The following is a 21,270-nucleotide window of genomic DNA, read 5'->3' on the forward strand; positions in this document are numbered from 1 at the left end:
TTAGTAAAAAGCTGTGAATGACTGTTGACCCTTGCTGACCTAGAGCCTGCGAAGGCCTCTATCCTTCTTTGGCTCAGATTTCCACACATATAGAAGGTGTTACATGTCACTGATGAACGGAGAGCAGAGGAAACTAGCACATATACAAAATAGAAGCTCAAGAGCCCAGGGTGTGAATGAAGTAGTTCCTCCTTGGGACATGTAATGGATAATGTAGCTACCATTAAGAACTTGGACTTTAGTATGTAAGTGGGCATCATAGGTGTTTATGGGGGCTTGGGATAAATAGTTTGTATCTAAGGCCTACGGGGCACATTTAGATGACTCAGCAAGCAAACAACTCCATTAGGGGGGTACAGAGCCCCTCTGTCGTTACGGTAACGGGCTGAGGGGGTCCCTGAATGTGAAAAAGAAGAAATCTCCCCCTTCATTAGGAAATTACACACCATTTGTCCCTCATTCCTATCCAGTTACCTAGGCAACTGTTAGCTGTAATTTGGGCTAATTCACTCGCTCCTGGGCCCTTCCGTTCCCTATTGTGCCCCATCATAAAAGAGATATAACACAGACGCACACATCGGCGCAGACACTCACACAAATTCTCCTTCCAGTGCACACAGAATTTCTCTGTCTCCTCTCGTCCCAAGTGCACAGACAAAGTACGAGAGAGAGAGGGAGAGAGGCTAATCCTCATTTTGTCTCTCTTTCTCCTCAGCGTGGCTGGAAATAGACTGTCTGAATATCAATGAACTGCGCTGAGGGTAGAGGCTGTCCAAAACGAAGCTGAAACCTATTCATTCCCAACACCTGTACGGAGCTCTAGGAGTGAGTACATGATGGCATTCTAGTTGGAGTTATACAGTTGTTAAAAAATGAAGTGTCCTCCTTTTACAGTCCTACGGATATTTTTAAAAATCGCACTATTATTATTTTTAGCAAAAAGATCTCTCTGGTGCCGTCCTGATTTTAAGGTGAGAGAGAGCAGGATGGAAGGAGGTCTACAGCCTTCCTCTTTCAGAACAAAAGGAATGGAAAATTGTGTGTTTTCCCATGGGGTAAATATTGAGAGAGGAGAGATATAAACGTACAGAAGAAAGGCCTTTCTGAAGCGCCTGGGTCTCTGTTGCACTGCCAAAGGCCCGTGCGTCACTTGATCCATTGTTTAGTGTAGAGGGGTCTCAGTAAGCAAGCGGCTGCCTCCGTCCTCCAGCTGCAGTCTCTCTACTGTTTATGTTTGCAGGGCCCTTCGCCTTGAAGTGAGGCTACACAAGCAAAGACTAGCCATATGTGAGCACTGGGCCATTTGAGAAGTTACTGGCCCTTTCTTCTCCCCTTTTCAATCTGTCCCTTCCTCTGCCTTTCTCTGCAGCTCTTCCTCCTTCATTCTTTGTTTCCCTCTTATCTCCCCTTCCTTTCCCGCTTTTCTGACTCTGTCCTCTCTTCTGCTTGCTCCTTTCTCCTTCTTTTATCCTGTTTGCTTTCCCTTGCTGACGGTGCAGCCTGTCCCTGACAGCCTGCTCTTTCGGAGAAGATGAAGGGTTGGAATTATCTTCTTGAGTTTCAAAGACCTCCGCCGTAGATAGGAGTGAATTGGTAGGTGGTATTAACTCCTGTGAGAAATAATTGCCCCTAAAACTCCTCTGCAAGAGTGGATCGCACAGCACTCAAGAACACAGTTTGAGAGGCAGGGTGGTAATTATGTCACAGAAATATGTCATCTAGTATAAATATTCAAATATTTATCCTGGTGTGTCATACTGACAAGCACAGCACATTCTGGAGCTGGAAAATGTTCAGAGGGAAAGCCACTGAAGGAAATATGGACTCAGAAATGCACAGTAAATGTAATGGGCAATTGGGGTTTTATAGGTTCCTGATAATTCACTCAGATATTTTCACTGGGAGCTCAGCTTTATCCAGTGCAGGGAAAGAATGGATGTCTCGATACAGTGTTCACCATGCATGATTTATTTTTTTTAAAGCATTAATGTGAATGAGTTCCAGTCTTCAGCTCCAACTCCTGGGTCAACCTGGAAAATTATTTCATGGTTGGTTCAGTGTGTGTGTGTGTGTGTGTGTGTGAGTGTGTGAAGGTTAGTGGGCCTGACCTTGGCTCCTGGGTGGGCTGCGGTGGCTGTGTGCTTGTATTGGACCATCCCTGGACCCCTCTGTTTACTGAAACAACAAGCAACCAGTGTCCAGTGAGGAGAGAGGAGTCACAGAGGGAGCATCCTCAAAGGCAGCACCTCTCTCCCTGTTCTCACTGCAAACACACCACACACACCCCACACACACAAATACACCCACACACAGATACAAATCCAGCAGTAGACACCATCCTCCACCTCTGACCACCCACATAGGCCATGGTCATGGTCAAAACAGTGAAAAATATCTCCCATTGACCCCTTGATTTATTAACTTCTCATCTTCGAGAAGCACCTGTCATTGCATATTTGTGCTAAATTGCGTTGTCATTGATGTTAAATCCATTATTCTATCAGTGTGGTGGAGATCTAGTGAAATCATGTGCTCTGTAAGGGATATTTGGCATCATGGCTCCATACAGCCTGTTGATGATAATTGACTTGTCAGCTCAGAGAATCTCATTTGATCTCAGAGGGGCTTTGAAAATAGAAAATTAAAAGGTGCCATACTATGTTTGCACCACAAAATTGCGGAGCACCTCAGGTGAGGAAAGTCCCAGCTGTTGTAAAAATAGGGTAAACAACTTTTGATTTCAGCTGCAGGTGATACTCAACTGTTCAGACTTTGGATTTGGAGGAGGTACACAGTAGCCACATTACAGATAGCACACCTCCTGGAAATCCCCATCATCCCAACAGAATATTAGTGTTTTCAATGTGTGTGGCCTCATCATCTGAATTCACCACAACCCAGACAGCCAGAGATAATTTTTGATTCCTCCAGATGAAGGCTCACTCATGAAAAAGAAGCTGAGCCTTGATCTGTTTGAAAAGGCATGTGTTTTCTACACACTCCCTCAACATGAATCAAAAGCTATTATGAAACCTTTACATATTATGCCCTCTAGTGGTTATATTAACTATTACATGGTTGAAAAACTGATCAGAAACCTTCTGACTTGATCAGTGGTTCTCAACCTTTTTGGCTTGTAACCTTTTAAAACAAAATTATTTTCCTAAGCAAGCCCTCTACCACAGAGGAGAGTAGCCACACACTATTTCAGTTCCATCTTTGTTAAGTCAACATTTTGACTAGGAGGGGTTAGTCTTAGTCAAAACATCAATTTATTAAATGATGGAACTAAAATGGTGGGCGGCAACTCTGCTTTTTTGCTTGATGTAAGCATCATAACCATGACCTTTCCTATTGGTGTGTTTCACCACTGCAGGGTGAATATTTTTTTTTCTATCAGATAATTCATCTTGTGGCCACCCAAAATAATCTGGAAACCCCTCGGGGGGTCCTGACCCCCGGGTTGGGATCTACATGAGTAGCAACAAGAATGTTCCTTGTAAGACACTAGAGTGAATACACATGTTCCATACCCTACAAGCATGTGGAGCAATTTATTTGAATCAGAGTAACTGGACTTGAGCCTCCAATTAGCTACCATTTTGTTCTGATGGACTGTTGTTGATATGTCAGAGCCATCTTCAGTCACAAACCATGTTGTAACGATACACAGATAATTTAGCCGTAGGCGACTTTTGGAAACTGACAGTGGGCACACAGCCCAGATAATACAAGTGTCTGTGTTGTCAGCATGCTGTTTTCTGTACTCTTTTACAAATCTCTGTTTGCATTAAATGTATTTGATATGTTTTATATTGCAGCATTTCCAGAGATAAGTCAGAAACCTTTCATAGGCTGCCAGCTGCCTGCCCCAAGGCCTCACTTTGATGGAGGAACACAATGGCACAACTTATTCCCTGACTGCAGTTCCAAAAATTAAACATTTAATGTCGGTATCCCCTGAGTACTGATGTCATTCCCTTGTTTAACTGAACTTCATGGGCTTAGATTATTAGTTTGTGGCGCTATATTTGAAAAAGTAAATTAAGTGACTTTACCTTGATTTCTGTAGAAGTTATGGGAAATTCTCCCTTATGATACCCTTGGGATTGGCGCCACATTTGATAACAGCAGTAAACCTTCTAACACAGATACTGTTGGGGCCAATACTCTATAAACAAGTCTGCTGAGATCATTTCATCATTATGTTATGTTCCACTAAAGAAAAGATTAAGGTTGCAATGGCAGAGCAACACTTACCCACCCAGCTAATTTCAAAAGCTCACCCATTGCCTGTAATCAATCTCTTCTCATTTTCTAATTTTGAGCCATTAAAATTTTTGTTTACTGTAATGGCAGTCCTCACTGCTGCCTTTATTCAACATGTATCTCAAAACTGAACAGAATGAGTTCATTTATCAATTCTCAACAACTGACCAAAGTTTGACTTCGCTGAATGGGGACATCCGTCAGCCCAATATTCTTGCAACCTAATTCGTTAACCATGTTCAGTGTTTTAATGTACTTCAGTGTGTGGGGGAACCTATGTGAATATATTCCACCAGGCGTAGTCATTTTGAATTCACCCAAAACTATGTTGCAAACTATCTTTTGTACACTTGCTTTTATTATTTGTTTTGACCTGATTTTACGCATCACTCTTGAGATTGTTGCCTTGATTTTATATCCATTTTTTTTTTTTGTTTTAGCTAAATACTCTGTTGTAAAGTGCTTTCTTAACATTATTTGAAAAGTTCTGTATAGGCTAATGGATAAGATTATTATTCCAATTCTGATGTCTAATTGTCAGATGAGTGCTTTGGATTTCACAAACAGCCAGGCTAAGCATGGGTCTCAACCTGGCATGAGACCCAGAAACTCCAGGTCATGGTGACCTGGAGCTTCTGGGTCTCAGGCCATGACTCTTTTTTTTTCTGCCACCCTTTTTTCCCTTTCCTGCACCATCTCTCTTGGGAAGAGTCATCCATCACATCTGTTTAAATAGTCCAGCAACCCTGTGATTAGTGACTCCTTTCGTTTGGACATTCAGGCACTACATACTTCATTCCAACGGCTGTGTGTCTCTGGTTCTGTATATGTATGTACATGCACTGGTGTGCGAGTGGATGTCTGCACATGTTGTAAAGACTCCTAAATTATCCTCTAAGCAGCACACAATCAATACGCTGGTTTCTGGGGTATTTTCATTTCTCAAGAACCGGATAGTTTTTCATCCATCCCTTTTCACCCCTGACCGGCTGTGTGGTTATGGGACCAATGACTGACAGTGTAGCTAAGCCGTCTGGTTGCATGCTCATCTGATCAAATGTTTCCTCCATCTCAAAGGAAAGCGGAGGATGCTGATGACAGTTACAGGTGTGTTTGTGTATGTGGGTGTGTGTGCATGTCTGTCACAATATGGTGTGTTGGGGACAACAACAAAACGGCATGGCTCTTTTTCAGTTCAGCATAACGCACCAGGCTCCTGTTCACTCTCTTTCACTCATTCCTCTTTGAGATTTATAGGGGAGCTGGACACACACACACACACACTCTCTCTCTCTCTCTCTCTCTCTCTCTCTCTCTCTCTCACACACACACACACACACACACACACACATCACTCCTAACTTGACAGCAGTATCAGTGTTTCACATTTGCTAAGTCCAGAAGTGAGGTTTGAACTGTGTCTCTTGTGGTTTGTGGTCAACATTAAATTCACGCAAATCACGGACTGACGTGACGCTCTTGTTTCTCTAATGTCAGAGAAGGCTGATTAATAGTGACATTTGGAATTAATTGGAGCCATGAGGATGGATAAACACCGAGTCTGGGAAGTTGAAGATTCTGACAAGAAAAACAGAGATATCCTCCACTCTTAATAATAACAACTAAAGAAAATTATACATGCAATGAAGCACTTTCCTGAGGGTAACTTATTAAAAAGGTGATTTTATATATTTTTCTGCTGAATATCCATTCACCATGCATCCAGTTATTAATCTTACAGAGATCATTCACTAAACATACATACAGGAGATTAAGTATACATAGGTTTGGCAGCATTAGAGCTGTATACACAAAGACAGAGGTGATACTATAACCTCAGATAATGGCGCCCCCTGGGGGTCTGCCTCCCACTTTGAAAACCTCAGCTCTGTAACAACATAACAGCTCACTATGCTTAAATAAGAAACAGAGAACAAAGATGTACCAAAACAATGGCAAAATCATAATGTCATTTACAATGAGGAAATTGTCACTACCAGTTTGCAATTATAATCACAAACCTACATAATGTCTGCCTCATGTCTGCACGTGTGTATTTCGTACTCTCTGTCAACCCCTTCTCCTGTCAACTTCCATTGTTTCGTACTCCTTTGTCATGTACTATTTTTGTCACTACCTATTATATAATGTCTGATTTTGTTTGTTTGCACTAAAAAAAATACAATGGCAAAATTTTGCATCCAAAATCCTTTCATTTGCATTCCTGGTTATTTATTTACTATGTGATCCAAATGTTGCATTTGATGTGAAGTGAAGGTTTGACGTCAGGTCCTCTGTTTAGTTGTCTTTTTGACATGGCATTTCAAACGGGTCATCATGGACTCTGTATGGAGAACCTGAGGAGGAATAGCCTGCAGAAGCCATCCCTGCAGGCACACACACATGCAAATAATCATAGTCATAAACATGAGGAAAAACTGGTTATTACTGATTGAGCTGCTTGCATGTGGTGTGTCTTACCAGGACCATGTGACAGATGCTGCCGTACGTTTTGTCTCCTGCTCTGATATACTGCAGGGAGCTCTTAACGAAGTTCTCCGGTGACAGAGTTATCATGTTGGTCTTCATGTGTCCTGTCATTGGTGTGGAAACCCCAAATGGAGTCACTGCCTGAGAAAAAGAGAGAGAGAATAATGTACCAGCACTCTAAAGCCTTGGTGAGATTACAGATTTGAAAAAATGCAAAAGGAAAAGTACAAAATACACAATGTACAATATAACTTTTCAACTATCTAAAATGACATGACTTTCTCAGATGTTGAAGCTGACTCCTGACATGAATCAAAGTACCTGTATAATAACTCCTTTATCTTTGTATTCAGCCTGAAGACCACAAGAGAATCTCTCCACAAACACCTACGGGGTACAGAGATAATGAACAGATGCGCGCGCCCACACACACACACACACACACACACTCTCACACACCTAAATCACTGCATTACTCATAAGACATTAGTACTGTTCAGTACTGCTGGTTGCACAGTGAACTAAGTGTACTAGAACTGTACTGATGGTGCTATACTGGCCTTTGATGCAGTGTACAGGGTATATAATGGGGGGGGATTGCAGACCACTCCAGAGGAAACATTTATGATCACCCCTTTCCTTCTGTAGAAGCAGGCAGGCACACACACACACACACATGTTAGGCTAAATATTCTTCAGCAACTGATTGCATATTACGACACATTATACCTTATGAGAAAAATGTAGGAAACCTCTTCTCCATGCCTGGAAGGATTATTCTGCACATCTAAAGAATAAAAGAAATAGATTTAAGGCATAATAAAAACTCACAGGGGTCACAGTTAAAAAATGGTAAGAATGATTACCCGTTCTTACCTTAACCATCGTTTTCACATTGCAGTTTATCACCTTTGTAATTGTCTGCAAAGATACATAAGCATGGGTCACTTTCAGCTAAGCTATCTTATTAGTTAAGGGAGGGGAAATGTGAAGAGACAGTCAGTAGAGATTCAGAGAACGAGGGCAGTGTGAACAGAGAGATATCTGTGGGATACTCTAGATGAAAAAAATCTACACTACACAGGTTAGTACGTCAGAGTACAGTATACGCACAGGTAGTACACAGAGCAGTCAAGTATCTAAGATTTTTTGCATGAGTAGATTTGAATTCATGTTTTCTCCTAACCAGATGTAACATGCCTCAGCCATTTTGCATGCCAACAAGTAGCAAATAAAGTAAATCTTGAATGCAGAATGATGTAAATGCATCCATACCCATACACTTGTATTCAGCATCCTAACACAGTAGTAAAGTACACTGATGTGGCACTACTAACCTCCTCCAGGTCTTGAGTCTCAAGGAATTTGCAGGGGATGGAGCTGGGCAGCATACCTACATTATTGACTACAATAGAAACATAGAAAGTAGATTGAGGTTCATATGGGCTAGACCACACCAGATAAGTAACATTGCTATCCTTATTAATTATGGTTTTTTTTTAATTGCATGAAGAATCGGAAAGGTTTCCTACCTAAAACTCCAATGTTCAAGTCTTTGAGGCTATTCTCAATTTCTGCAAAGTGCTTTTCCTCTGTGAAGTCTGCTACTATCACTTTCACCTTCTGCCCAGTAGTTTCCCCTAAAATGATAAAAAGTGAAGTCTGCAATTTATCTCCAGTCATGAGGACAACAGTGAGTATAGTGCTAATTACAAAGCATGATGGAAACAGCACACACAATACACAGCATTCGGATGTAAATGTAAGTAAGCGCAGCAGTAGTTAGTAACATAGATGAGGTAATTATATTGTTTCACCAATTTCCTTGGCTGCCCGGTCCAGTTTGTCCTTGGTTCTGCTCAGAATAACCACGTTTATGCCTTGACTAGCCAGCTGGGGGCAGCAGTAGTGCAGAAGTGAACAGGAGGAGGGGTGGCATAGAAAGAACAGAGAAATTAGTAGACCAGGGTCAAATATTTGAAAATAGTTGTTTGTGTGAAACTGCATAGACTACCAGATGGACTGGGATTGTTCCATGAAAATAATTCAAATACTGTTTCTGTTACTCAGGTCTGAAAACTGGATGATAATAAAAATTTAAATTGTACATAAATAGTGAAACCACATAGCACGTGTTTTATCTTTGAAAACATTAACTTAGTTATGACCAAATACACTGTCAAAGATTGATGTGTTCCTTCAAAAACATTCAGAAAAACTAGTCCAAGCTTTTGATACAGCATTCATTTTCTAGGCTGGATTACTGCATCTCATTATTATTGGACGGCCCCAACAAGTTTCTAAAAACGTTCCAGCTGATTCAGTATGCTGCTGCACAGATATTGACAGGAACCAAGAAAGGAGAGATCATATCTCTCCTATGTTAGCTTCTCTGCATTAGCTGTGAAATCAAGAGTAGAATTGAAAATCCTTCTCCACATCTAAAAAGCCCTTAATGATCAGGCCCCATCTTATCTTAGGAGCACTGCACTCCCAAAATGCAGGCTTACTTGTGCTTTCTAGAGTCTCCAAAAACACAATTCACCTTCAGCGGTCAGGCTCCTCTCCTGCGGAACCATCACTGGGCCTGAGAATCAGACACCCTCTCCATGTTTAAGAGCAGGCTTAAAACCTTCCTTCTGGATAAAGCTTACAGTTGGGACAGCCCAGGCTTCCGGAGGACTTCCCATGATGCATGGGTCCCTCTCTGTCCTCTCTCCATCTTTACACATTCATATCCCAATAATGTTAATAACTTGGCATTTTCTTGAGTTTGCTGCATGATTCTCTCTTTTTCTTTTTTCTTCTTCTATCTCTTTCTGCAGGTATTTCTGCCTCTGGAGCTGAACAGAATCTGGATCTGTGATTGGAAGCCACCTACTTCCCCCATGATTCTGCTGACCCCTTCTACAATTACTATTATTATTCTAATTATTATCATTATTACTATTACTATACATATCTATGTGGAACTTGCATTGTGTTATGTACTCTTTCCTCATGCTCTTTCTCTCTCCCTCCTTCTCTCTTTCTCCATCTCTCTCTCTTTCTACTTCACATGCTCACTTGGTAGTCACCTTCAACTTCAAGGTCAAGTTTATTTGTCATAAGCCCCAAAATAAGCAGTGGAGTTTAAACAATTTAAAGTCTTACCTCAAAGGCGTATGCTTTCCCTATCCCATCTGACCCAGCGGTCACCACTGAAAACAGATAGCAGAAAAGGTGGGTGGAAGGTGTCACAACCATGCGATTGAGGTCCTACAGTTTGCTGCGATTTCCATTTTAAACACTGGGGGCACTGTGGATCAACGCTCTATTATCTCACCCCCTTCATCAGCTGTCGATAAAATCATTGTGTGTTTGTTTAAAGTAACTACATAGTGTTCTGACGCAGTGTACTCACGCTAAAACAGGCTGTTCCGCAGCTCTGATAAAAAAAAAAAAATTCTGAGATAGAGAACAGACAAGAGACGCCTGTCTCTGTTCCCTATCCTGCCGCTCATGAACCCTGGTCTAATTGTACAGACCATTAGACTCTTTCTTGTTGTAGTTCTTATTCTTCTTTTTAAATAAATTAAATATTTTTTTAGATGTAAAGATACAAATTGATGCTGATCCATGCCCACCTGAGTTTTGTTCACAGTGAATTTTAATATAAAAAAGAGGATTTTGTTTTTGGATTGGTTTGCAAGTATAGTTTTTGTACTTGTTTTAGTTTCAATTTTGTATAACAACCTTGCTCAAGATGTATGAGAATGTTCTAGCTCTGGTGGCCCCTGCTGGCCCTCAAGCTTGTGAACAATAGAGGATCATTTAAAACTGGAAAACTTTGGCTTAAATAGCCAAGAGGTTTCTGTTCCAGACTCCAGAACAGTCAATTTTCCACTATTTCATCCCTTTCATCTTTTATGCTGCTTGAGTTCAATTAACAGAATCCCTTAGCTGCAAAGCACATTTTGATGCACGGCAACAAACTCCCACTGATGGGGCATCAGTGTTGCAGCACTGGAGTGTCATGCACTGAAGGGTATCTGAACACAACATGCACAGGCCACTGTCGATTACCCCGTATATTACATAACCCATCATCAAAGATAAAATGTATAACTCTGAGCCTTGAGAATAACACATAAGGGAAGTAAAAATGTGTGTGTGAGTGTGTGGGTGGGTGGGTGTGTGTGTGTAGGGGGTCACATTTAGTAGGTGTTATGTGTTAAAGCATTAGTCTTAACACAAGCATATACACATACTGCACTCAAACACATCCACACCAACAGTCACAGACAAACACAAGTAAATTGGTTTTAATATTGAATTCATGTTTGCTTTGTACTCATTTAACCCATAAACCGTACAGTGTGACATTGCAGGGCCTGTGATGATGAAAGGAGACTACTCTGCAGGTGAAACAAACTATCCAGTTGTCCAGTGGCTTCAAGATGAATGTAGAAGGAAGGGCTTCACCCATTCTCGATACCCTTCATACTCTTCTAATTGCTGTTTTTCCACTGTGCTGGAATGGAATGAAAGCACAGCTTAGTAAAGAAAGGGAAGATTGGGCCAGCATTGTTGGTTTCTTTATGAGGCTGGTTTAGCACTGTGGGTGATTGGACAAGCTCTTCAAAAAATACCAAAGAAGATCTCATAGGGCGATGACACTGCTCTGGGACCTCCAAAGGAAACTTCCACAGTAATTACAGGAAAAGCGTCTGATGGCTGAGATGAAGCTGACTCTGTACTGCAATTTTATTTGGGCTGAAATACGCTGGTATTGCGTATTTGTCTGCCTTATTCAAGTTTGAATCTCTGCACCAGCTGAGTTAGGTGTCCCCTTCCCTCTCTTAACCAACCTGTCATCAACACTGTCCACAAGGAAGGCAAAAGAGCTGAGCAGTAAATAGTACTTTGCGAGATGGAATGCAATGGAAAAACAAGATAGTGTTTAAGCTTTAATGGAGTGGGTGTGTAGTTCCTATTATCACTTCATACAGAATACCATGTATGCATGACTGTGTAGGAACTTGTTCTCCACTATCACACTGTTACGAAAGAGGCATCAGACTGTTCCACATTTGAAAACAAACCTTATTAACAGCAAGCCTGAACTTGTGAAACCACACAACGTCAAAACAGGCCTACAATGTTAAACATTAATTCTCGGCTCAATTGTTGACACATTAGCTCATTCAGATCACTTATTTTTGCTGTTAATTTGTCTGCCTACTTCAACCCATATTGCTGATCCCAAGTGAAGCTGCATGTTGACACTAATCCCAGATCAGATTTTGATGTTACTCTAACCTTAACCCTCCTATGATATTCAGGGTCAATTTGACCCAGGCCAATGTTTAACGTCTCTAAATAAATGATTAACATAATTTTTATTGCTTCATATTTAATGAGTGTTCTTAATGTAATGGGCACTACCGGGTAAAGATGAAATTGACATGATGATATGTTTTGTAACGCATTGGTTATAAATAACAAAAATCATTACTTAGAAATAATATAAAGCCATTAAAACACCAAAAATTAATATTTTTTTCCAATTTTAGATCAATCAGTGAGATTTTATGGTGATTTGAATATTTTTCCATTGTAGCATAATAGGAATACTGGATGTATAAGTGGGGGTGGGGGAGAGTTATGTTTTATTTAAAGGGCTATTTAGGTAATCAACAAAGAAACATAAAGTACTTGACACATGAACTTTGATAACAATTTTAGTTGTAATAATTTTGTGGAAGTTTAAACTGCAGGGGTCAAATTGACCCCAAACATAAAAGATGTTCAAAAATGTGAACATAACATGAGGGTTAACCTTAACCATACCCTTAACCCTAATCCTAACAGATCTGTTTTAAATGCCTGATTTAACCTTGACACGAACCTTAACAAAACAACTAACTGGGACTGAATCGACACCTTTTTTCATCTACCTCAAATCTGTCTCAAGGGCAGCTTCATTCCAAACCCATATAGTCATATGCATTGAACATACACAGACACATACACAGATATGCACACATGCTGAGTGTGAGAGCTCACCTGCCCACTCCCCCATGAACCTGAAGAAGCTGTTGGGCGTTGGGAACCACACTTCGGGATAAAGCATCCTACTGAAGAGCAGCAGTTTCACTCCGTAGTAGAAAAGAACTGCAAAACCAAGAGAAATGAAAAATAGGTCCATGAAATCCATGCCTCACTATGTATCTACGTGCCTACAACAACAAACATAAGCCTCTTTGTGTGCTTGGAAGGGAAGTTTTTAGTGCAGTGACTCTAAAACTGGAGGATAACATAGAGGGGAAGAGGGTATATCCCTGGTTGAGGACACTCCCAACTCCAACACACACACACAGACACCCGTGCTGTACACTCACACTGACACACACAAACTGTCCCTCCCTCTCTGTAATGCACACACACACACACACACACACACACAATTGCATTGCTTTTCAGCTGTTGCGATAACATGTTGAGCAAATACAAAAAGATAAAAGTAAAATAGATCAATAGTTAGGTGCTTTATTAATCCATGCAGGTAAATTTCTTTGCCACAGCAGAAACACAGATGAGATGCAGTGTTAAGTCACATTAATTACATGATGAAGCACAGCCACTGAGAATGTCAAAGTGATTCATGGGTCAGAATAATCTACTCTCTATAGACCTTTGCTCAGCTTTTAACACCATAATTCCCACAAGACTCAGAGCCAAGTTATCCGACCTGGTTTTGAGCCCCTCCCTATGAGCCTGGCTCCTGGACTTTCTGTCTGTGAGGCCCCAGGGTGTCAGGGTGGGCATTAGCCTGAACACCAGCGTCCAGCAAGAGTGTGTCCTCAGCCCCCTGCTGTATTCACTGTATATATATGACTGCATTGTTCAAGCTCCATTGTCACATTTGCTGATGACACAGCTGTACTTTGCTTCATTACAGCAATGACAGGAAGTCCTGAGGTGGCTGACCTGTCAATATGGTGACAGGATGACTGCCTTACTCTGAATGACAGCAAAACCAAGGAGCTGACTGTGGACTTCAGCGGGGAATAGGAGAAGCAACAGGTGAAGTACACTCCCCTGAAGATTAATGACTCTGCAGTGGAGGGGGTTCGGCTGAGCACGCCATTGGCACAGCATTACCCTCTCTGCAGAACCTGCACATTAAAGGGGGAATAGCCAAGGTGACAGAGATCCTGCAGGGCAACACCCCTGTAACGGCCTGTTTCAGTGGCTGGAGTGTGGCAAGCATCTCCATTTTCTAAAGTCCAGAACAGAGAGACTGAGGAAGAATTTCATACCCTGGGCCAATAAAGGTGTCAATGCTGAGCTTGTCAAACACCCGTTGGCACCATGGTCCACCCTAACATCCTCTTATCAGTACAGCATTTACTGCAACAGGTTCTCTTTTGTACGACTACTCGCATCAGTATAACTAGTATTTATCTGTGCTCTTTTGCACAATGGTCATAATTATATTATTTGCTATAGCCTTTCAGCATATAATTACAGTTCCCATAAGGTTCATGTCTTTGCACATTTGTTACACAGCACTTTATTGTATACTCTCAAATTGTTATTTTATTCCATGGCTCTACGGGCTGTTTCTTTCTGACCACCTGGTGTGTGTGTGTGTGTGTGTGTGTGTGTGTGTGTGTGTGTGTATCGATATCTATATATCTAAGTAACATATATGGGTATATGAGAAGTAGCAGAGTATATGTGCAGCCTATAAGTAACTAAAAAAGATGGAGTTGGATGGATTTTGCCAAACGCTGCAAAATATTAGCACCAACCCCCACATGGAAGCCATTTTCCACCACATGAAAAAAAAAAAAAAAAAATGGACACATTGTGAGATTTTTTTCCCCCTCACAACTGTGACTTATCTCACACCTGTAATACTCAGAATAGAGAGAAAAAGTCAGACATAAGTGCGAGTTAATATGTCAGAATTGTGAGATTTTTTGTCTCAGTTGTGAGATATGAAGCCAGAATTATGAGATATGAAGTAAGAAGTTCTTCTTCACTTCTTGTCACAACTGTGAGAACTTGAGACCACTGTTACTGCGATGGTAACAGCCATACACAAACTAGTGCCTCTCAAGCTCAGCGCTTGTCGAGCATCGGAGATTTTGTCTGCTTGGAGGATATTTGGGGGGAAATAGACTATAGCGACTACAGTACAATGAATTTGACACATAGCAACATGCATACAGCCGGCCCTGCAGTTGACAATACAAATCGATTCCCCAGTGGATGCAACAGCTGCATCCAACGCTACATTATAAAAAGGAGAGCATCAAACTTTATCATGAAGACTAAGTAACCCCATAAAACCACAAGAAACAACTGTCTCGTCTCAAGTACGGTCTCAAGATAACCTGGCAAAGGTATTCAGAGCCTGGAAGAAGCCGTGTGGTTGTTATTGTATGAAATTTGCTTTGTTGTCAACTTTCGCTGGCAACAGGTACGATAGCCTAGTAGTCCAACTAAATGACTACAAATATATCATTTAGGTTTCACACCCGGTATCAAACCCCGCGTGGATCATTTTTATTTTGAAGAAAATAAAGCAAAATATGCAGTAGATTTCTGATCCCACCGTTTCATGAACCACCAACAATCTAAGTTGAGCAGATAGTTAGCCAAGTCTAGAAAATTATAAACGAGATTGAATAATGGTCATTCAGGTGTTCGCGAGGTCGGCTGCGTCCCCTCGCCGTGATTGGAACATCTGCTGTTGCCACGAGAAACGCCCGACGTTTACAAACAACGGTCACCAGTTAACATGAAAACCAGTTAATCCGTAACACCGGCCGCCGAGAGCCATTCATTCAGGACGCCCGTGCTGTAACCAGCTACATCATCAGCGCGCGCCTGCTGGGTTGCTCGCGCCATTCCTACAAGCGTGTATTTCTTTTGGCAGCGCTAGAACTGCTAGCAGCCACCGTCAAAAGCAGTTTGTGTTTTTTCTGCCGTCATTCTTTTAGGTGAGTCCCATCTTCCTCATGCGCATAATCTCCTTAACTCTCGGATGAAGACGTTATTCAGCATCACTGACATTATCGGCCCTTCGTTTTCATTGAATAAGATTAGCTCGCTAGGTAGCAAGAAGTTAGCTTCGATGCTTGGGATGTGCGCGATTTACAACACGGTGTCGTCCGTTTGTACGTTGGGCGGGTGGATATGTGTTGTACCAGTGTCTGACTGGTAAAGAGAGTGTCAACCAAGCTGCCTTTACATGACAGCGAACATATTAAGGGAGCAGGAGCTCAAGTGAGAAGCAATATAAGCCTCTCGTATCGTTTTCATCATTGCTCCTCCCGGGCCCCATGTAATCAAAGTTGTTTTGGCACACTCCTATGGCTAAAACGAACCGTACACTCCAGAAACACGTTTTCTCTGCAGACGTGATTGTGCCATGATGTTAAAATGTTTCATCAGATCAGTGCTATTTGAAATAAGGCCACGAATGCGTAAACAGCGTAGAAAGCCCAGTTTTGGTTTGGTTTCCCCCCAGAACACTGTCAGCTACATCGTAACATCATTGTTTGTGAAGCTACAAGCATCTAGCTGCTATAGGTAGCTGGGAAAGTTATGCTAGCTAACTTGCTCAGCGAGCCAGGGTTTGACAGCTAGCTGCTGTTACCAACTGGGTGACCATAGCTCCGTGGTGGCTGTCTTTAACAAGGCCATGGGATCTGTAAAACTACAAAGCAGCTGCTTTTTTTGTGTATTAACAACCAGCTGGCCATTTATGTAACATGGATAACATCATGAGTAGACTACAGGACTACAGACCTCAGGAATGCAACAATAATACTGTATTGTTGCTGTATGTTGGCCTGCTAGCTGTCATGAAGTCTGTAAGGAGGAAGATTGTATTAATTACCATACTGGTAAATGTGATGCACGATGGTGTAAACAATCAACAAGCAAATGTTCTACTGAGAGTTTTTATCATTCAAGGCCTGACTGTAGCAATACATTTCTGATGTAGTGAGAAGGTAGGTCATGGATGGTGGCACCTGTGCAGTGTGTATTGCTTAATAATACTGGATATTATTTTTAACACATATGTAAACCTAGAATGCATTGCGCTTGTGTATAGACATTTTTCACAGCAGCCATTTGACACGAAGTAGGAGGTAATCACAGGTATTACTAATGACATTATAATTAAGGATCAATTCCATTTAGATCTAACAGAGCCAGGGTTGTGGTATTATTCATGCTGGTTCACTGGAAAGACACTTGGAAGTAACAGAACCTTAATCAATATCATCAGTAACACTGTGTTTGTCCACTGTTTGATGACTGTCGTGAAAAAGGTCTGTTAATGCTCTTTTACCCATAGCAGTAGCCAGTAACCACTCAGCTCCACCTTAAGTCAGTGCCCAGGGACAAAAACACAAAGCCAGTTCTCTCACCTAACAATTATTCAGATCAGATAAAATGGACTATTTATTGGTGAAATGCCAAAGTCAGCAGTCAGCAATGGTCAAGCCAAACAGAGGAGACTTTCAACCAAAGCAGAAAACTATTCATTCACTATTCAAACTAGTCACAGCGTCTTGGTCATAATCTAGGTACGTGGGTGTCTGTGCAGAAGTCAAATTCAGATGTTCAGTGTGGGACTGGGCAGTATGTCAGTTGCATATTGGTATTGTTACACAAGACTAGATATATTGGACATTGCAGTTTGGTGATATGGTGTAAATATTGTCTTTTCTTGGCTCTTCTTTTGTCTTTGGTTTTTAATGCTTCATTACAGCAAAGGGGTGCAATTGTATGAATTTATTAGCCTGCACTGTTCTCGCTACTCTGTTATTTGCCTCTACCAAGTTGGTCATCATAGCCACATTTCTAATGATTGTTTATTAAAAAGCTCTTGGTGGTAAATATTGTATGATTGCATATATATATTAAGAAAATGATTTTGTCCATATCACCCAGCCCTTTACTAGTTGTAATGCTAATTTGTCACCTTAATCAGAACAGTTAAGCTTATAATGTATAGCTAATGAAAAATTACGATGTAATTGTTGCTGCAGGCGGTATGAGTTTAGTAATGTTGACCTGCACTGACAGTAACTGTTGTTTGTGAATGCCTGTGGACAATGAGGAAAGCACTTAACCTCAGGAATGTAATCTTAGTAGTGTTGTGGTATTCATGTTAGTCCTGAAATCAAAAACTCTTATAAATGGGAGTGATGGGAGTGGCTTGACCATGAGGGGTAGCAGGGCATTTTTTAGATTGTTTACTGGTATGACAGGAGCATGGCTCAGTTCAAGGTGTTGTTGGCTAAGGAGCTTTTTAGCACTACATTTTCCCAGAGGTTAGCACTGCTTGCATTGTGACAACTTTCTCGTTAGTAGTATACGTACAAAACATGAGACGTCAGAGATTTTATTATATGCTAAGAAGTTCCCAGATTGGTTGGATCAACTGAATGTTTGCAGCATTACTGATAAAATGCTTGTTCACTGTAATGAGTAGAAATTCTGTACCCTTACTGCATTAGTATAAACAACTGTTATTATCAAAGACAAATATAATGGAAATATTAAAACAAAATAGCGAATGACCATTCATGACCATCCTTGAGATAGTTTTATTAAAAGAAGATGTTTTTGATTATTCAGTCATGCATTTAGCAAATCACACAGCAGTGGATCTTGTCCATCTTGACAGTCAACTCAGATGTGAATGTTTATCAAATCTACATTTAAAGAGCTGCTGCAGTAAATGTCCTTTTGATGAGTCTGTTTTACTTTTTGTTCAGTTAGGTTTTTGCATAATTTCACCGGCCAATTGCAGCAACATTAAGGAAATGAACTATACTTGGTTTCCTTGTAACACTCTGTCCCTAATTTACATCAGAAAGTTTTCCCTTGACATGCTTAAATGTCCCTCTTAGGTTTGCAGTCTAACTATTTTATGTTCAAAGGAAGGAATCATAATTTTGATCCTTTTTTTATATTGTGATCTGTGTGGACTGTTCAGCCTCTGCAAAGTAAGTTTATTTACTCCAGTGAAGCTCACCAAAGTCAGTGCAAACTGGGCTCAAGTGACACCTTGTGGCAACGATGCTCAGTCTCTTAGAAGGCGTAATTATGGGAACTTGCAGAGGTCGCTACCTCTGCTTTGGTTGGATGATATGTCGCTGCTGCTCTCTGTCAGCGATTGCCAATATATTTGCAGGGGGTGCGGTGTTTGTGGAGCAAAATTCAGGAAGGCTAACAGTTGAGATTGTCACTAAAATGAGAATAGCTCGTCCACCTTGAAGGTCAGTCGACTTTAAGTGAGCCTGGTTGGGTTACCTTGCTCATTGCCGTTTGTGGCTATATTTCCACATAAGGTTTGCCCATGTTGTGTGTTTATTTGTTATTTTAATTCTTTTTTATTTCTCTTGCTTGTATTATTTATCTATGCACTGTTTATGGTTTGTTGTAATTTGTACAGGACTTGGGTTGACAGCTGTCATTTTAACTATACTCTATAAATAAAGATGATTTGACTTAACTATCTCTCCCACTGGTGTGTAGCCCTCACATTGACAACATCCTGTGGCTTGAAAGGTGTTGTTGAGCTGGACAAGGAAAGAGTGAAGCCAATGTTCAGGGAGTGTAGCCTCCTCCTCACCTCAGTAACTTTCTTTCTTTAATGAGAGCTTGCAGCTCTCTCAGATGAAATCTTGCTTCATCCCTCATTCTAACGCCACAACTGTTAAGACTCTTTCCAGTTCCAGATAACTGAAAGTGTGTCACAAGTCTTGAAAAACATTCTTCATCAGGTACTGTGGCCTGGTGCAGTTGTTATAGTTGGGGCCCATCCAGCTTAAATACTCGCTGAAAAGATTCTTGTCACATCTTGTTGTTGTTGTTGTTGTTGTTTGCATTTTGGCTTTATTTGACAGTCACAGTAGAAAGAGAAACAGCAAAGGCAGTGTAGAGAGAGAGTGAGAGGGAATGATATGCAGCAAATGGCCTGGGTTCAGTTTTGAACCCAGGATGCTACGATCAGGACTCAGCCTAAACAAGTGGTATGCACTTTCAGGGTTTCCTCTAGTCAAGCTAAGACAGTGTGCTGCTGTTAGCCAGCGAGTGGCGAGCCGAGTGGCATCTCTTCGCTTTGTTACACAATCTATGTCAGTGCGCAGCTGTAGCCTGGAAAGTTTCTCTGCCTTTTGGACTTATACGGTGCCGGTGAAGTTGTTGTAATGTTTGTTCGTGATCGCGGAAATTATAGTCCCTACAGTGTTAACAACTATAACATTAGGGTCATTTTCACAGGCTTGAACAAAAAACTGGATTAAATTTAATCTTGCCCAGGTACTTTTCTCTTGCCCTTTTCTCTCCCTCTGCAGACAGTACTCAAACAGGCGGGTGATGACTCCGGTGTTCATTTTTCAAAATAAAGTTAATTGCAGTGTTATGTACCATTTCATGATATTTAAATTATCATTTCAAACTGATTATAATAAATATATTTCCGCAAAAAAGGCTAGATAGCCTATATATATGTATATATATCCTTTTAAAATTGTTTTAACATCTGGAAGAAAAAAAAAATCATTCCGAAGGTGTGGCGGCTTTTATTTTGCAGTGGCGGTGTGCCACGATGAATTACATGTAGCGGAAACCCTGACTTTTATCTGGTGAGCCACTGGGGCGCCCTCATCACATCTTGTTAATTTGCCATGATCTGTCATGCTTTTTCTGTTATGTTGTTGAGCTGCAGGTTTTGACATGTCTCAGTGAATTGTGTCCCAGATAGCATTTGCCGGCGTTGTGCACTTTTTGGCTTTCTCATCTATGTTTGGTCATGGTGTACATTTTTCATTTTAAGCTGAGAAGACCTTATAGGGGAAGTCAGGACATAGTCTTGTGGTTGATTACTTTGTAAGCTGGTGTCTTTCCTGCAGCCTAATGTATTGGGAAAAACTTCCTCTAACTTTCCTCTAACTTTTGTGCCATCTGTAATCAGGTGGATGACATCTATAGATTCCTGGGCACTGTGTTTGACAAAAACAGCCTTGTAGTTTGCCTGCACATTACATTTCCCAGTTAGTACAATAAAGTGATTGATTGGTCATATTTTTTTAGGGCCATGTACTGAGATTATAGAAGCCTTATGTCTGCAACTGTACACGGCAAGAGATGATCCTTACATAGGGACTCCCAGAGGGACCCAGTGTCTCTGTGTGGAACTCAGCGCCATGGGAGAGATTGTGAATTAGATAAGTGTTTGACAGACTAGCAGTCTGAATGACACTGTGCCACACTGAAAAAGGAAGATAATACTGTTGTCACCCTGTTTGGTCGCTGCTGGCCTGCCTTATAAGTTGGCAACTCAGACATATTTTAGATGTGATTGTAGATACTGAAGATATTGATGCAGGAGGGGCAAGACAAAAGTCAACCGAGAAGGTTTTGAGCCTTTTGTGTTTGTGAGTACTGCTTGTACAAGATATTATTTTGACACTCCCATTGCAAGGATTC

The 21,270-nt window shown here is 41.1% G+C and overlaps 2 protein-coding genes across 2 annotated transcripts in view; one reads left to right on the forward strand and one right to left on the reverse strand.

Annotated features, from left to right (window-relative positions):
* Positions 1 to 5,932: 5,932 nt before the first annotated feature.
* hsd17b3 (hydroxysteroid (17-beta) dehydrogenase 3) lies at positions 5,933 to 13,034 on the reverse strand. Its single transcript, XM_030061004.1, has 11 exons — positions 12,808 to 13,034; positions 9,913 to 9,959; positions 8,577 to 8,652; positions 8,292 to 8,399; positions 8,097 to 8,164; positions 7,636 to 7,680; positions 7,512 to 7,546; positions 7,320 to 7,401; positions 7,081 to 7,146; positions 6,751 to 6,900; positions 5,933 to 6,656 (listed from the first exon to the last, which is right to left on the reverse strand). Exons 1-11 carry the CDS (start codon positions 12,956 to 12,958, stop codon positions 6,555 to 6,557), a joined length of 930 nt encoding a protein of 309 aa, XP_029916864.1. The 5' UTR covers positions 12,959 to 13,034; the 3' UTR covers positions 5,933 to 6,554.
* A 2,556-nt stretch (positions 13,035 to 15,590) lies between these two features.
* Positions 15,591 to 21,270, forward strand: part of ipo11 (importin 11) — a 172,428-nt gene continuing 166,748 nt past the window's right edge. Inside the window, exon 1 of the mRNA XM_030060129.1 lies at positions 15,591 to 15,755. The gene's annotated coding sequence lies outside the window, so the exon portion shown is untranslated. The remainder of the gene's footprint in view (positions 15,756 to 21,270) is intronic.

The sequence above is a fragment of the Myripristis murdjan genome, chromosome 9 (genome assembly GCF_902150065.1).
Source record: "Myripristis murdjan chromosome 9, fMyrMur1.1, whole genome shotgun sequence".
In the NCBI taxonomy this organism is placed as follows: Eukaryota; Metazoa; Chordata; class Actinopteri; order Holocentriformes; family Holocentridae; genus Myripristis; species Myripristis murdjan.

Bases quoted from the DNA above. Each gene is read 5' to 3' on its own strand.
- hsd17b3 (XM_030061004.1), bottom strand. From the start codon at position 12,958: ATGGATTTCATGGACCTATTTTTCATTTCTCTTGGTTTTGCAGTTCTT. The intron at 7,681-8,096 runs GTTAGTAGTGCC...GTATCTTTGCAG, and splicing joins AGACTCAAGACCTGGAGGAG to ACAATTACAAAGGTGATAAA. The intron at 7,147-7,319 runs GCCAGTATAGCA...TGTACCCCGTAG, and splicing joins CCCTGTACACTGCATCAAAG to GTGTTTGTGGAGAGATTCTC.